The following is an 18,075-nucleotide window of genomic DNA, read 5'->3' as shown; positions in this document are numbered from 1 at the left end:
TGGGATATTTTCCACACAGATGGAGAGCGGTTTTGGTCCAAGCTGTCATACCTGATGCTGTTTACACACAACCCAAACCAGCTGGGTATCATGTTCAACGGAGCTGGCACATTTTCACTGAACTGCGACGTTGCTTAACACCACAGCACGATCTGGCAGGCGACTACACAGAAACAGACAAAAGTCTCACCCTCGCACTGCTGGCCGTCCTCGGAGACTGTGAAACCGGGCCGACAGTTGATACATGTGAAGGAGCCCAGTGTGTTTGTACATGTTCCCTGAGGACATGTAATGGGCAGCGCACACTCATCAATATCTGGAGAGAAACAACAGACATTGTTAGACACTAGCCGCAGGAATGAGACGTTTAATGCCAAGAAAAATGTTGTTTACAAAGGCAGCGAGGGTGCTGTCGATGATGTGTGGGGATGAAATGAACCAACCTTCGCAGAACTCCCCGTCGTGCGAGACCCCGTAGCCTGTGGGGCAGTTCTCACAGGTGTAGGATCCTTCTGTGTTGAGGCAGATGCCGTTGGCACAGGTAGACAGGAACTGGCACTCGTCGATATCTGAGTGAGACAGATCGGCCGACAAACTCACCGTGACTGAACAATAGGAACATTCTGTAGATTTGATTTGTTATAACAATAAATGGGTCTGAAGATAAAGAGGGTTGGTGTAAAAACTGTCCAAATGAGTGAGCAATGAGTTAGTCGTTTGGAAAATTAAATGAAAAACCAGTTGCCCTGAAGTAGCACGTGGCTAGCTAACTAAAGTTATAGTGAGTTCTACTCTCCTATAACTTCTTATTATGACCCGCCCTATGCTGCATCTGATTGGCTATCTTAGGGATGATAAAAACTGGCGTTGTCCAATCATATCGGCCAACCAATATATATATATATATATTTTTTTTTAAATGTATTTCATTTAAAACAAAGCATGAAACCTGCACCAAGTATCAGAACATCGTTTGTCTTCTAGTGCTTTTTAAGCTACTGAAGAGTTGTACCGATCACTAAAGCAGTGTTTTTCAACCTTAGGGTCATGACCCCTTGTAGGGTCACCTGGAATTCACATAGTGTCGCCTGAAATGTCTAGTAATTAATAATAATGACAAAATTGACTCATCAACTCAAGCCGGTTCATCTTCTGTGCGATCACATGACTGCACAAGTGACAGCTACTAAAATGTCCTGGCGGGACATATATATAGGTTTAAATATAGGTTTTATTTTATTTTATTAAGTTGGTTAGAAATTTGTATTGATGTAATTATTGTCATAATTGTTGGAAGATTGTTTTTTGTTTTATAATAATTTGTTCTTAGTCGTAACCAAATCCTACTCCTACTACCTACTTAAAAGTGACTGCAGTAGGAAACTTTGAACAACTGGTTTCTCACTCTAAGACACTTGGTCATGGTGTTGCCTGGTGTTTTAAACAATGGTGACTTAACACAACAGACCAAGTTAGCGTAGTCAGACATTTGGCACCAAAACAAGAGTAGTTCATGTTGAGTTCATGTTGAGAGAATCCCCTGGTGGTCTGTGGTTGTATTACTCCATAACCCCAGTGAACTCACAGTGAGTTCTAGACCCCGGAGGAATGACAACTTCTACCTTCACATCTCTGCCAGTCCTGGGACAACCTGTAGCCCGCCTTACACCTGGTGCAGGTGTAAGATCCGTGTGTGTTGACACACACCCCGCCTTGACACAGGTCACCTTGAACACACTCATTCACGTCTGAAAAAAACAGCAAGAACAAAAATGAGCAAACATAAATGGACATTTTTATGGAATAATAAATAAAAAACCGAAGCAGAAAACAACGCGCCTTCACACTGAAGTCCATCAGCAGATGGTTTAAATCCCTGCCTGCAGTCCTGGCAAGTGTAAGAACCTGGGTTGTTGATGCAGATTCCCGAATGGCAGGCATTACCGGCAGCACACTCATCCACATCTGAGGAGAATAAATGATTTGTAGACATTACTCTTCTGTCATAACAGCAGGATGAGCAGCAGGTGGCGGTGTGACGACTTATACAGAAAAATCTCCAGATAATATTTTGCAGACCTTCACAAGTCCTGCTGTCTGGAGTGACTCGGTAACCGGTGTCACAGATGCACTGGTGGGTGCCATCCAGATTAACACAGCGGCCGTGCAGACAGACTCCCGGGAGCGCACACTCATCCACATCTGGAGGGCGGACAGACAGGAATGAACAATGACTAACTCGTTGCTTTCACTTTCTTTTTTTTTAAAACTTTCAGCGTTGCAGGTAAAACCATTCACAGAGCTGTTACTTTTTTCCATACGAGTCAATAACAGTGTTTGACTGACCTTCCAGATTACGAGACTTACCATGACATATGTTCCCAGAGAGTTCGTAGCCATGGAAGCAGTTGCACCTATAGGAGCCCTCGGTGTTGACACACCTCCCACTGCCACACACTGTATGGTTCAAGCACTCATTTACATCTGGAAACAACAGAAATAAAAACATTTATTTGACGCCAGTATCTCAGATTCAGTTCTCTGTTTTTCTGGTGCTTCTTTCAGTAGTGACTGCTGCCAAATATCCATTTCTCTTTTCACACCCTGTCCCTCACTGATCCTCACTGTCCTTCGTCTGTGAGTCTTCCTCTTTTTTTGGCACCTAAAAATATTGCTTCCTCAATACAGTCCAAGTTATTCAAACTTTTTGTTTTTGTAATTCCTCCAAAAAGTGTCACTCGTTGAAGAGAAATTTCACTGTGGCCCAATTAAAAAAGTAATGACAGCAATAACTCCGTCCCCTTAAAGGACTTGCCCCCCACTTTGGGAACCACTGGTTTTTCTTATGTCTAAATTGTTCAACCTTAGTCGTCTCAATTGAAGTTTTTAAATCTCCAGCATTTTAACCTCGACATAAACACCTCATCTCTGAGACAACACCAGTTCCTCCAAATCCAACTTAAAGCAAGTTTCACCGTGGCTGCACCGGTATTTCAACTTTCGTGGCCTGGCCTGGAGTTTGGTTTCACCATTTTGTACTGTGCCTTCCATGGTTCAACCTGGGAATTTTAACTTATCACCTTCACATCAACGTCATCTTTCAAACTGTCTGTTACAAATATGACCAAGTAAAGGCTTTAAATCTGATCCTTTCAATTTAATTTAACTTCACCCTACTCTGAACCCATCTGCCATTCAGACGTCACAATGGATCTATTTGAGCTTATTGGGTAAAAGGCACCTCTACAGTACTGAATGTGAAGTGATGACAAAATACTCTTTAATGTTGACTCACTATGGTGAGTGGTGTAATTCAATTAAACCAACACATCATTTATGGGTCATTTATGAACCATAGGTTAAAAAATCCTAGTGGATATGGTGAGTGGTGTAATTATCATTTATGGGTCATTTCTGAACCATAGGTTAAAAAATCCTAGTGGGGAATTTTAAGCCACTGCGTCAGTAAACAGCATAAAAGTAAAAACCTGTAAACAAAGTAAACACTGCGTGGTCATGATGCAGCAGTAAAGGGAAAACAATCACAGTGTAATTAGGGTCCAACTGCAGCCACCATTAAATGACGTCAGTGCACAGACCCAAAAACCCTCATTCATGAAGGTTTTTTTTTTTACAGTTTGTGGCAGTGGCTGTCTTTTCCACTTCGTGAGTCAGAAAAGTTGACCAAGAGATTATGTGGAAAACCTCATGCACAAATAATGTTTTATAGTGGAAATTACCAAGTGTTAAGAATGACAGTGTTTTCAGGTTTGATGATGATGCAAAGAGAAAATGCAGCTGGACTCCGACGTGTGAGAAAAGGAAGGAAAATGGATGAGAGGAAGGAAAAGTTCAGTATTTGTCTAAAAACTGCGACGGAAAGAGAGAGCGAGCGATGGAGGACACTGTCCAGAGGTGATAGACGCAGAATTTGCACAGTGAAAACATCGTGAGCTCATCGCATACTAGGCTTTGTTTGCCCGCCACCGGGCACTGCCAGACATCTGTCACCCTGGCCCAGCACTTTCTTTCTGGAATCCCCCCGGAATCTCTCGAGCATCCATGATAAGCCTTGACAGAGGAATGGAGCTGTTTTCTCTATCACACCAGCTACGAGGCTTAGCCGATTTGGCCAATTAGGAAGAAACTAGTGAGCTACCCGCAATTGACCATAGAAAATACTCCAAACCCAGAGCTTACTGCACGTCTGTGGCTCCCACAGTGCCACACATGCACTGCTAAGATCTGGCCTAGGTGATTGTTCGGAGTAAAAATATTTACCTCCAGTGTTACACCTCATTTAAAGGTTGACTTCAAGTTCAGGCAGAAACTGACAACAAACAGAACGGAGCTGAAATGATGTTTTTCTTTGGAGAGAGGGAATCGTGAAGGTCTAAATGAAGGCATCGGTCGTCAGATTCACACAACGTATGGCTGATAATTATCATTTTTTTTCCTTGTATTTTTACGTTTCTGAATTGGTCTTTTAGAGTTCCACATTCTGGATTCTTCCCTCCAGTAGATTTGGTTTCTAAACAAATTAGTGGGGTGCAGGGTCTTAAGAGGGGATGTGGTATGTAAGACCATGCAGGCCGTTATGTAACAGGGGCACAGAGTGCTGCTGCACTGTTAGCTGAAAAAGCAACAAACACCAAGAGTACGTCGTTGGCGGTTTGTTCATTTGGTTGTAATAATCCGCACCAGGAGACGTACAGTAAACCGTGACGACACACTGGGTGAGCAGTGGAATTTATTTACACTTTGAGACATTTAAAACTAGATATCTGACCTTTCACCTCCCACAACGGCTCGATCCTCTTGTCTACTTCAGCAGTGGTTGTAAAGCCCCGCTGGCCTCCGCTGGACCCGAGAGTGAGATGGCCAGAGCGCTCTAACAATAATACGCTGTTTGTTTAAGGCTGTAACCAAGTGAAAATATTTGGACTCTCCCAAATTGAAGTATTATAAACAGTCTTTTTACGGGGGCCAGAGATATGGAAGGATCGGGAATAACACAGTAAATGTGTTTAAACAATATTAGGGAAATTCAGAGGCTGTTGGGTGGAGAAGCTGATATATTGTACCATGGAAAAAAGAGTGGGCGTGAGGAGCGATTTTAGTGTCCACGGTCACGGTGAGAGACCTTGGCACTTTTAAGTTCAAAATTGATAAAATATGTGTATTTGTTGGATGAGTGAACCAGTTCACCTCACCTGGAGCTTTAATGTCCCGCATTAACAAGTCCACGTTAGCTTTAACAGCATTTTTTCACACGGTGAATCCCACTGGACTTTTATTCTTGTGGGTTCTGATTCTGCTGTGACGGCCGTGTGGTCCACTTACCGACACATCTGTCGCCCACAGCCCGGAAGCCTGGGCCGCACGCCTGGCACTGGAAGGACCCGAGAGTGTTAACACAGGCACCGGTGGGACAAGAGCCGGGATCTCTGCACTCGTCTACGTCTGTTCAGGGTGAAGGTGGGACAGGAAATGAAAGAAGAGTTCATTTAGCAATTACTATTTATGTTTTTGTTACAATTTGTTTTTGTCCTTTTTTTTAACCTGAATGTGTGAAAATGTAATTTAAGATAATCTTTTAACATCAGTAGAGCCTCCCTAAAACAGTTAGCTTTGTTAGCCCGAGCTATTATCTAATGGTATCTAAACAGTGCTGCATTGGGGCATTACAGTTAACATATATCAATTAATCATGAACCAAAGAATAACATGCTAATAGTGCTGCTTAAAGCTTTTTTAGGGCATTACAGGTAACATATATAAATTAATCATGAACCAAAGAATAACATGACAAAAAAAAATAAAAAATAAAAAAATAATGTCAGAAAAAGCACTCTAGCCCAGTATTGTCTACAGGGAGTTCTCTGTGTATTTAATTTTTACTGTTTTGTCACTGATGTCACATCTAGATTACGAGCAAAAAACAGTGCCAACAGGTGGCGTTAGTGAATCTCCCAATGATGCAGAAGCTTATATTTTCGTCTGAGATTCAGAGCTTGAACACTGAGCCACTGGTTATGTCTTCGTCTGAGTTTCAGAGCTTGAACACTGAGCCACTGGTGACTCAAAATGTGCTACTTGATCTTGTGAAAATGTTTTCACCAAATCTGAGGACTGGTTATAAATCACCACTGCAAGCCATTAAGCAGCGCGGTTCAAGACTGTTTATAGAGACGTCTGCATGGGAATGAAATGATATTGTTTGTCAACAGGGAGAACTGTTGTGAACGTGTCTGTCAAACATCAGGGACCGGAGAGTTTCTACCACAGATTTGTTTGAGACGCTGACTAATTCATCCAGACCAGTGAAAGTTTGGAACAATCTGTGGGCAGTGGTTCCCAAACTCTTTTGGCATGTGACCCCATTTTCACAGTACAAATTTCTGTCAGTCACATGATCACAGTGGCCAATCAAGATGTGCCAGCTCAGACACTGTTATATGCTGTCTAATTTAAACTCGATTTATATTCAAGTGAAAGATTGTTTAGGATTGTTATTATTTTATCAGTAATTATTTTTATAAATTACTAGAAATTTTAGGTCCCAACCCCAAGGTTGAAAAACACAGCATAAAGATTTTAGTGGTGTAGACAAGGTACTGTAATGTATATGCTGACCAAGTCTGAATACCAACCATTTGCTGTGTGACAAATGAGACATACACTACATAGATCATGTGACTGGGCTGTGTATGAGGTCATGGCAGTGAACAGATCGTTCTGGCTGAGACCGTGCTGTATGAGCTGGACTGTTCTCAGGAGCTGGTGTACTGATTGCATGTCACCTTCGCATACGCCTCTCCAAGACCTGGCAAAGCCGGTGTTGCATTCACAGGTGTAGGATCCTTCTGTGTTGACACATTTGCCGTTCTGGCACTTGCCGGGCAAGCTGCATTCATTAACGTCTGCCAGTTTGTATGAAAACCAAGGAGAAGAGAAAAGAAAGTGACCATTGTGTCCCGCAGCATTAATTAGGAAAGGATATACTTTAACAGTGTAGCGCTGACAGACGAGAGTGTACGGCGCTTGGACATGGAGCGAAAGAGCAAAGTGCAGCCGCCGGTGGCTTTTTCTCCGTGGGAAACTTGATATCTATTAGCTTTTACCTGAGCAGCGACTCACCTTGACAGAACTTCCTGTTTTGGGTGATCACCTGGCTGTAGCCGCTGTGGCACTGACAGGTGTAGGAGCCGTAGCTGTTGAGGCAGCGACCCTTCCCTTCGCATGGATCTTCGTCACATTCATTCACATCTGTGAAGAGAGAGAGAGAGAGAGAGAGAGGGAGAGAGACAGAGAGAGAGAGTGGGTAAAGAAAGACAAGCAGAGCAGATGAAAATGGACAACGCTGGTTTTCCAAGCACTTCCCTACAGGCATTCCTTAATAATGGGTCTGAGCCCAGATGTTTGGAACGGAGGTTCAAGCCAAACCCTTTATGTGCGAGGGAAGGACTCAGAGCACCGTGGCAGCTTTTTGGACGGTGTTTACGCTGTTGTCAGGCATCGAGAAACTGGTCAACGTAAACAAACGGATCACTTTCAGCTTGGCCTGCTTCATTTCACTAAGCTTCTGTGTAATGCTTGGTGATGAAGAACTGCTTGAACTGAGATGATGATAGACGGAGCTGCCGAGCCCTCCCTCCTCACTGACTGTCCAACCGCTACGTCTGTATCACCTCCAACTCCCGTTACCTACCGATGCAGTTGGTCTGCAGAGCGCTGAGTTTGAATCCTGGCTCACAGTGGCAGGTGTAGCCCGTCTGCACTGGGACACATTTCCCACGTCCACAAATGGTTGGCGCGCTAGCACACGTGTCGTGACCTGAGCGTGAAAGCACAGAGGTACAGTATCACCGTTCAGTCGTAGGAGAAAACAGACTCTCGTTAAGGTTACGTGACACTACGGACATCGTAAACACTGAACACGTACATTCCAGCGACACATGTTGTTCCACATTAGAACCCATCTTGTCATTTTACTGGTGAGTTCCTGGACATGACGGCGGACTTTAACAGCCCTGCAGCGTGCTAAGAGGTGGTGTGAAGCGTTGGTTACAGGGTCAACAGGTCAGGCCACCATACGGCCTGACTTTACTGGTGTTCTTGTATATTTTCGTTCAAATGGACTAAACCACAAACCAAAAAAAAGTAACTGAACCTGCAACAATTACGTAAAAACTCTACCCTTTCATTTTGTCACGTGGAGGAAGAAAGATTTAATAAAAGCATCTCGCAAATAACCAATGTCAAATCTGACTTTTGTAAATGAAGTAACTAATCTCAGTTTTCTAAACGATCAGGGCAACTGAGGCATTAATGGTATATTTACTCAGGGGGTTTTGTTTTCCTCAAACATGGAGAGGCCATGGCTTCTACTTTGTGTTGTTTCTCAGTGCGACAGAGTGACGACTTTAGGACGGTAATCTTCTACAGAATACAAATATTCCAGAGTGATTTAGGAAGTCAAGATAACTGGAAACTGCTGCTGAATGTCTGGAGGTCTGGATGTCTGGGTTGCATGACAATATTTCACAGAGACGATGTGGCCACGTCACACAGTCAAGCACTGCATCCAAAAATGCTCAATGACACTTTGTCACGCCAGGAGGAAGCTTTCCATCAATTTCTTGTACCAGCACTAATTTATGGACCAAATAGTGCAACGTGACACCAATGGTTTTGTTGTTTTCTAAATGATTAAAAAGTATGGTTCATAGATGAGTGAAGGAGAAGAAGAGGCAGAAACTGATTAACTTTTTGAATCGTGCTGCAGACGTTCATGACTGAATTAGTTTAACAAATATCATTTGACTTGTCTGGAGAAAAAACCCCACCACAAGTCCTCGTAGTCTTCCTCCAACAGTTTACTGATTTCAGCATTTTTACCGCTATCTCTCACTCTTCACTTTTCACTCTCACTCTCACATTCCCTCCATCTTTTCCTCTGTCCTGCATTACTCAAAATTCTGGCCTGCCTCCACCCAGGGAAGCTTCCCTTTACCCTCTGTGTCGTGCTGCGTCTTTAAGCCGACTTGGCATTGACAAAAGGGGTCAAAAATACCAGCTCTCCTCAACTAACCTCTGGATCAACTTGTAAAGAAATGCTACATGAAACATACAGAGGGCCTACCAAACAGGCGAGCCTCCTGCTCCGTGCTGTTTCTTTGCTTGACTCTTCACTCAGTTTCGTACCACCTGGTGATTTTAGAAACTGGTCCAATGTAACCACCTTGTTTTCATCTGTTATTTTAAATTTTTCTCTCTGCTTAAACGCAAGACTTACTGCCAATACAGGCAGAGGGGCACGGGGCCGTCGAGCAGCTATGTTTGCATTCTAGATTTATTGGAGCGCTTTTAAAGGACGAAGATTTACAACTTTAACTTTGTTTTTGCATGGACAGAATATTTATTTGTAGAATAATGAATGTATTGTGTGCAATCTTTTAAACAAGGTCATGGTTTGCCCTGTGGTGCAAGATGTCAATGAGAAAATAGAAAGTCTTCATTTGACTAAGAGAAAATGAGCTGGAAGAGTTGGGTTTCCCTGCTGACAGAATAATATAGAGCAGAGGGCGAAACACATGATACAAGTCATTACAGATCATACTGTAGGTTTCTAAGGTCTTGGACGATGAACCGTCTGCTAATTGAAATACTTTTGTGTATGGGATCTTGGGATTTGTTACCACTAACGAAAATTTTCCTGGAAGCCCGCGTGCTGGATTAGATAGAATGTCACCGTGGCTGGAGAGACAAGTTGCAGCTGCACATAGCGTGCTGCTACAGACTTTAGACGGATCTGGCACGGCTTTATTTAACTGACAGCGTACGGACTGTTCCTCTGCAGAACATGGAGGCAACTGATGAAGAGCACTGTCACATGTGTGGATGTCCCAAACCACTGGACTATCAGATTTTCTTCAAAGGAATTGTTCGGGGCTTGAACAAGGAGCGTTTTGTTCCCTTCACTAAACTGAAACATGGCTGAACTATTTGTATTCCTCATAATCCCTGTTTCTGGAACCAGAATTAGTTTTGCTTTGTTTTATTCCTAACATTGCTAACATTTTACTGCTCCTCCGCACATGTTTTTATCCACTCCACAATCTGGCGTCACTCTCGAAAAAACCTGCTGGAAGCGAGTGTCTAACCATCACTCAGGGGTCGTGTGAACCAATCACTGACTACGCAACAGTTGAATCGCTCGCTCAATCTTCTGCTCTCTGCTGTGCAGCAGCAGCAGCAGCAGCAGCAGCAACCACTCTACATTTCCTCTCGTATGGGCCAACAGCACATTTTCGGTTTATGTTTTTGGGAAGGTCTGTCAAAACAATGGGGAAGTTAAAGGTGAGCTCTTGTTTTCATGCAACTTTGTTTAACCACGCGTGGAATTTATGAGCTCAGAGAAAAGGGCGATATCCGTGCGAATTCACCGCTGTGAAAAAATCAGTGGGTTTGGAAGGCAGTGTGTCCCATCACATTCACTCAACAATCAGCCATTCACACAAGTCACGTCTGATTTGGTGGAACCCTGGTGTAGCTCCTCCATTACAGTAGTTCCGGTCCTGGAGGAAACTACCATCCTGTTCTTGGCGCAAATCAAATCGAATAGAACAGAATAAAAATAAATAAGAGAAGAATAGAATAGAACAGAATAGAACTGAATAGAGTAGAATAGACTAGTGCGGCTGGACTCACTGATTCACCAACCTTGAAAGTTGAAATCTCAATAAACACCACAAAGACAAAGATTTTAAGTATTTTAAGCTTGAGGTGCTTTGGTGAAACAGAAAAGTTTCCCAGCAGTGTGCGCAAATAACAACCACTGTGTGTTAGAACAACAACAAAAAGATGAACAAGTGTAGAATATAACATTCTTCCACTGCATAAAATTAATAAAAAAAAAAAAATTTAGGAAATCAATTGACATTTCGTTTTCTATAGCTCTTATTTTTTATCTTTTTCATTTTCTTCCATCGAAGGTAGTTGCCCCAGTCTCAGATGTTCAACAACAAACCAACAACTAAGATTGTTGTGTTTTACCTGTGGAGGAGTGTGTTTGTGTTGTGTCCTTCGTATCCGGACTCAGGTTGCTGACGGAGGAGTCTGGAGGAGAAGTTCCTGCAGAAAGAGATCAAGGTAGCGTGTGAGTGACGGAGCCAAAAACCACTAACACCGTCTCGGAGAATAAATTATCATTCTCCCAAGAACGGCAGGATTTACGGCTTGTTTTCCCAGACGCAGATGCTTGACATGTCTCTCAGTGGGCAGCGAGATTCAAATGATCTACTTCTTTCTTGGGGGGCTAAAAATGGTACAATGACCAAAATAAATTAAAATTTAGGCAACGGCAGACTTCAATGTCAATGTTTTCACTGGCGTGAGGGCAGAGCAGACAGGAACACAAACTGCCACTTCTGTGCGAGAGTTAGCGGTTCATAAATAACACAGCGCAGGTCTGTGCCTGAGTGAAACTGTGCTGCTGGCCCCGAGCACAGACATGCAAAATAAAACCAGCAGTGGCATTACATGGCCAGGTTAGTGTGCCTGTCAGAGGTAAAGAAGAAGGTGATCTGGGTGTGTATGTGTGTGTGTAAAGCTGAGAGAAATAATACCTGGATAATCCACAGGTGAATCGGTCACAACAGACGGCTAAAAGAGATGAAATAAAAATGTAATCCTTTAAGAAAAACAATTATTTAACCTTTGTGCATTTAGAAATACGTGTGAATAATTGAACAAATTGAAGTCTAAAAAGACTGAAATAGCAGCAGGATATTGGTTTAATATACACACTGTAAAAACAGAGAGAAGAAGAGGAGACGAGGGAGGAGGAACTTACTCGGCTCAGAGTCTCCACATCTGCCAAACAGAGAGAGAATAGCAGAAATGTTTACAAAGAAGCAAAGAGAGCATAATGTCCACAGTCACAAGAACCATTCAGTCAGAGCAGTATACACAAAAAAACGTCCTTCAAAATAAAAGCACTGGCTGCTGGACGAAGAACAAACCAAGGAGAAATGAGTCCACAGATAGATCTGATCATCTCTGTATATTTATATAAATTTATATCACAGCTGTACCAATGAAACCATCTGCAACTACAGTGGACCCTCGAGATACCAGCATCCCGAAATACGAGCATTCCATGTCATGTTACGAGTCTTTAGATTTAGTTTGTGATACGAGGAAATATCTAGTCACGAGTGCTCAACCGAGGACTGGCATCCATTAAGTCGTACGACATGGAGAAGCCACCAGCTCTGATGCCAAAGCAGCTGCGGAATTTGTCACGAACTTTAAAAGTTTAATAAAATATAATAAAATAAATAATAAAAAAAATAAATATATATACATATATACACATAAATATATATACATATATACATACATATATATATACATATATATGTATATATACATATATATGTATATATANNTATGTTCTTGATGTTTAGATGGGGGGGTAATAGTATATTTCTGTGGGGCTGGAACAAATTAATTGGTTGTAAGTTATTTATAATGGGGAAAATTTGATCTTGATACGACAGGATGGAGAAACGAGTGCCGTTGTGGAATGGATTCATTGCATATACTGCGCAAAATCATACAAGCTGAAAATCTTTTGTTTTTCGAAAGAGTACTTAGTGTGTGCTCATGTGTAAGGATGATGCCCTCTGTCTTTGTTTTCTCTCCTTTGCAAGTCATTTTCCGGCAGTTAGAGAAGCACCTTCTGGTGAAACTCTGAAATATTTCTGCATTCAGTCACTGATTCTCACTCTAGTTCAACAACTTTCAAAATAAAAGTGCTTGGTGACTGGAGTGAGGTACTAAATGAAAATAGGTTCCTGTGCCCTCAACCTTCTAACGCCTGAGTGCAGCAGGTTGTTGTTTTGTTTCCCAACGCGACCACCTAAATTACCTGCATCCTTTTTAGGTGAACAGCAAGTTTCTGAATGTGAAAAAAATATCTTTTTCACATAAAATTATACTGTATTTTTTTCCTCACCTGGCTCTTTAGGTGTGTCCCAGTCTGGCTGGAAGGGTGGTTGAGGTCTGTGTGGAGTCTGGGGCTGATGGGGTACGTAGGGTGTTTCTGGGTACTCAGGGTACTGGGGAACCTGTGGTACCTCTGGATAGACCGGGGACTGAGGTCTGCCGGGAACCTGCAGTGAAGGCTGCGAGGACGGTGGCTGGAGATGAGTGGAGAGATAGTCTTCCCATGTTACTCCTGTGCTCTGAAGCTCGTCGTGTTCCAGCTGTCTCAAGGAAATCTGCACATCAGAGAGGGAGTAGGTATATCCATGACCAGCAGGGCAGATCTCCTTGAAATGGTCTGCGGGGAAGGAGACACATCAACAGACAAGGAGCCATTAAAAACATTGCCTCTGAAATGTGCACTCCCAAAAGCTGCCAGAGGACAATTGTGGCTCATATTTTGGTTTGATGTTCACAGCATCACCTTAAGCCATCCGTGTAATGATGTTATGCTGAGCATGCTGTGTGCTTTGAATGGAGGGGTGTCATGTTTCGGCCAACCCAACAGAATTATGAGCTGGCGAGCCAGTGACAGGCATCACTGAGGGCTACCAGGGAGACGGTTTAAGACGTTGGACCACCTCCAGGCCCAACCATGACTTTGAGGGAAGTACAAGCCCTGCTTGACCTCCGAGCTTGTCGGCCTTTAAGCCGGAGGACAAATGACTGGCGGAGCGGCTGGTTGGTACAGCAGCCTCAGACGGCATCCTTTGTGTCAGCTGAACAAAAACCTCAGCGATGGTGAATCCATTACAAGCCAGAAGCACTGTGTCCCCTACCTGACCTGAAACCAGCAAATCTACGCCAAAAGAGTCTGGAATACAGATATGAGTAATAACAGACATGCGGTTGCTGAAAATGCTTGTGTAAATGCAGGGAAGTGGGGATATGATAAACTACTGAAGGATGAATCTGAAGTGGAGAAACACGGGGCTGAAGAAGTGAACATGAACTCCGAGTCAGTGGCTCCTGTTACACACTGACAAAGACATTTCTGAACATGGATCTAAGTGCTTGTCAGGGCTTCACAAAGGCTGAAGTCTGAAACAATCGGACCGGACTATCTGTGCACTGTGTCAGTCCAGAGCGAGCAGCTCCATGGAGGTCTGTGTGTCTGTGATATCTGATCTCCGACGATCTTCGTGAATCATGGGTCAGCACAGACACCGGACCAGTTTCACTCCGACACTTTGAAGATTAGATCCACAAGGGGAGGAGGGTGGGGAGTCAACTACTTCCCGGGTTTCACTGGGTATCCACAAGGGGGAAAAAAAAAAAAAAGTCAACTACTTCCCGGGTTTCACTGGGCGAATCTATTTTAATTTTGCTGTGAAGTTTTGCCGATCTATTGGTGGGGTTTTCTCTGTAGAAGCTGGAGTGATAACACAGGACTGACTCGCGGTATTATGTAGCCTCTAAAGTATGAAAACTTATGGTTTTGGTCGTTTTCCAGAGTGAAAACTTTTGGTTGTTATGATCGTTGACATGACCGGCAAAGAAAAGGCTGAAATGAAATAGTAGCTCACGATGCCATGCAAAACAGTTTACACTTAAGTAAAATAATTCTTTTTAGGTATAACCAACTGTTTGATAGAGAGAAAATACTCCTTAAAATGTTTTTTTTAACAAGCTAACACTTTAAAGCTAATATTTTAGCTTGAAATGATTAGCCTGTTTGTTATTTTGGCGTAGCTTTTAACATGGCTCACATTGACATAGCTAGTTCTCTTCTCTTACAGCAGTGTTTTTCAACCTCGGGGTCAGGACCCCACATGGGGTCACCGGGACTTCAAATGGGGTCGCCTTAAATGTCTAGAGGGACTTCAAATGGGGTCGCCTGAAATGTCTAGCAATTGATGAAAAAAAAAATAGTGATAAAAATATTTTTCAATAATATGATTAAAAACACTCCACATCATCTTAAACAACTGTATCCTGTCACTTTCATCACTTCACAGTTTATTTGTTTGATCACCAGGAGAAATGTTTTTTGTTTTTCTCTCTATTTCATGTTTTGTTTCCGATACTGAGACACATGTAAAACATATCTACTTGTTTTATTCCTCAAATATTTATAATTTATCAATTCTCTATTTATTTCCTCTGACAGTTATGTCTTCATCACACAGATCTCTTTGAACGTGTTTGCGATCGCTGACAGCTGGAAATATTTTGATAAACGTTTCTTTCCGGTCTTTTATTAGCGTCAACATTAGGTTTTTCTCATGTGTAAAGAAAGTTACAGCACAAACAGCTGAAACAGAAAAACACTTTTGGTTGTAAATGTACCTGATTCAGGCAGAGGGCAACGATCACATGACTCCCCCCAGGCCTTGCCAACGCGGCTGCAGCAGCAGATCTGCCTGGTGATGTGTTGCACCAGAGGCAAGTAACAAGTGTCAGCTGATACCGATCGATAGCACATTCCCTTCTGGTTAGACACAGCTTTGTCCGCTAACGAGAGAGTAAACACAATCAGTTAGACATTTTTTTTTTTTTTTTGTGAATAAAACACCACTTTGTGAGTTTGACTTGGTCAGTGGGATACCTACAGACACAGTGACTCCGAGCAGCGTCCAACATGAAGCCAGGTTTACACGTACACCGGTAACTTCCTTTGGTGTTGAAACATAAGGCATTCTTACAGATGCCAGGCAGCAGACACTCATTGATGTCTGTAAAAAAAAAAAACATTTTTCAGAATATATTCCCATTATGGAGATATTATGAAGTCATGTTTTTCCCTTGGCAGCAATTTCCTGAACTCCCACTGAACCCCTCACATCCACACTTGGTACAAGTATCGATATGGAATTAAGTGTTCTGTCTTTCGCATCATGGGTACAAAGCAAAAAAAGTTGGCGGCGGCGCAGATATGACGTAAGGCTTCAGAAAACGTTTACACCTCGAACGGTGACAAATTGTACTGCAATAGATCATGTAGTCAGCGCCACCAGCTGTAGGGAGGTGGTGAAATTCAGAAACTCGAAAGTTACACAGTTTTATGAAAGGGTGATGACGCCGGGGAAATGCGGGATAAATCATCTGGACCACTTTTGAACTGGAATACAGTCCAAGTCACGTGTCCACCTGACGGAGTGCTATTAGAAGTGGTGGTGAGCTTGGTCTCCAAATCCCTGCTGTCAAGAACGCAAGGGAAATTAAAGAATATTCTTCTGGGAGGCTTTACCAATGGGACCGGCCAAAAAAAAAAAAAAAAAAATCCCAGTTCCAGAAGTTTCTGACCTGAACCACAGTATACAGTCGTGAACAGCTCAAAGGTAGCAGTGAAGGCCAAAAGCGTTGGATGACTATTGTAGGCGCTAAGTCAGGCATTCATACCGGGAACACGTTTGTTTCTCCGCAGTTGTAAACATCAACAGGTCTTTTCCTATTGCTTTGATAACTGGAACTCAAAGCCTGCCACCGCGACTTTTCCCAAACTCCAACCCAATTAATCTACTCTGGTTTTGTTTCGTTCTGCCTACTGGTGGAAAAAGTGATTGCATAAGGGACTGAGGCTGATACAGTAACAAATCGATGAATGGATCTTTTGTGCTGCAGTTTCGTGTGGTTGTGCTATCAGCCTGAACTTTGTTTTCAGTTGTATATGCTCCTCAGGACAAAACGTTTTGTAGGCTAACACTTGTTGTTTTTGCCTTCTCTCCATTAGCATCGTTTGTTAGCATATACAGGCGTGGGTAAAAGTTCGCATTTTAGTTTTTAAAACCCAATCAAGTACAGCTTGAAACATCAAAACAGCCACACCTAAACTGGCACGTTTTATTTTTTTAGGCTATTTTGACTTACATAAGTTATGGCACTGCATTATTGACAAATAAATGGCTAATGTGTTTAGCACACTTCGCCAACAAACATAATGACACACCTGCGTAAGGGACAGAGAAGCTAACGCACAGGTAGCTCATACTGACATCATATGTGGCCTTCTTGTTGTTTTTGGACAAAATTGTAGAAGACCTGCAACATAAAATCTTAAGTATGGATGTCCCATAATATCGACCAACCGATATTATCTGTATTTGTCGGCTGCCCATTACCGTTTCCACTCTCTTTAGCCTTTAGCAAGCTAATGTGCAGTTTAAGAGACACCAGAGAAGCTAAAGCTTTGTATAAAAAAAGTATTTGTGACTATACTATAAATACTAGAATCTGCAAATACCAAAATGACATAACAGGAAAAACAAATTGTGTTACAATCATGAGTGTTTCTGGGTATTTCTACTGTATATTTGCAATATCTCGGTAGGAAAACATGATTATTAAATTCCTTCGAGGCTTAGCCTGCTGTCTGAACATATGTTTGCAAAAATGGTATGCCCTAGGTTTAGATAGGGTATTTTAAATAGAAATCCTTGGATTCAACTTTTTATCCCTCTTTGCACCCTTAAGGATTTGCCACAAAAATAGTCTGGATTTCTGCACTAGTAAAAATAAAGCGCGCTCTGAGGAGCAGACCACAAACGTCATGACTGATTCTGCTTTCTTTCATACTGTAAGGATTGAAGAATGAACAGTTTGAAGTGGTTGTATTTTGGAAGTATTTAGTTTGAGTTTGGGTCGGGGTTTGGTTTAGACTTCGTCACGTGGAGTATGAGTTCGGGTTCAAGTGAAATCCAGATCTGTGCTATTGATGCAGCCCGCTGCAGCCATCTGCCATGACCGCCGCTATAATCTCACGTCTTCTTTAAATGTATGCTCCTCAGATCAGTGAGAATTATGGGTTGACTCTTTAACAACAGCATTTATCACAGTTATGGCTAATGACTGCAACTCGTGAGTGCAGAGCTTCTAAACTGCGGCCTGAATCGGTCTTGGCTGCTACCTCATTTGACCCTGCCTACTTTTATATAGAGAAAAACAAGGTAAAAATTAACACCTTCAAAAATTATGGACTGTACAGAAAATTGGCTGCAGCCTGTCTTTTTTTTTATTATGAATCGAGTTTTAGGGGCCAAAAGGAGCAACATGTGATTACTCTGGAAGTCTGAAACATACATA

The 18,075-nt window shown here is 42.4% G+C and overlaps 1 protein-coding gene across 1 annotated transcript in view; it reads right to left on the bottom strand.

Annotated features, from left to right (window-relative positions):
- LOC103376657 (latent-transforming growth factor beta-binding protein 2) overlaps positions 1–18,075 on the bottom strand; it is a 114,102-nt gene that overhangs the window by 30,808 nt on the left and 65,219 nt on the right. Inside the window, exons 10-25 of the mRNA XM_025056850.1 lie at positions 15,606–15,728; positions 15,343–15,507; positions 13,025–13,351; positions 11,858–11,877; positions 11,631–11,667; positions 11,059–11,136; positions 7,712–7,837; positions 7,141–7,269; positions 6,804–6,923; positions 5,344–5,463; positions 2,368–2,484; positions 2,080–2,202; positions 1,840–1,965; positions 1,623–1,748; positions 444–569; positions 191–316 (exon numbers count right to left, since the gene is read on the bottom strand). Of these exons, the coding sequence (XP_024912618.1) occupies positions 191–316; positions 444–569; positions 1,623–1,748; positions 1,840–1,965; positions 2,080–2,202; positions 2,368–2,484; positions 5,344–5,463; positions 6,804–6,923; positions 7,141–7,269; positions 7,712–7,837; positions 11,059–11,136; positions 11,631–11,667; positions 11,858–11,877; positions 13,025–13,351; positions 15,343–15,507; positions 15,606–15,728 (1,989 nt within the window). The remainder of the gene's footprint in view (positions 1–190; positions 317–443; positions 570–1,622; positions 1,749–1,839; positions 1,966–2,079; positions 2,203–2,367; positions 2,485–5,343; positions 5,464–6,803; positions 6,924–7,140; positions 7,270–7,711; positions 7,838–11,058; positions 11,137–11,630; positions 11,668–11,857; positions 11,878–13,024; positions 13,352–15,342; positions 15,508–15,605; positions 15,729–18,075) is intronic.

This window comes from Cynoglossus semilaevis, chromosome 1 (genome assembly GCF_000523025.1).
Source record: "Cynoglossus semilaevis isolate Cse_v1.0 chromosome 1, Cse_v1.0, whole genome shotgun sequence".
Classification (NCBI taxonomy): Eukaryota; Metazoa; Chordata; class Actinopteri; order Pleuronectiformes; family Cynoglossidae; genus Cynoglossus; species Cynoglossus semilaevis.
This window is presented reverse-complemented; position numbering and strand designations above follow the sequence as displayed.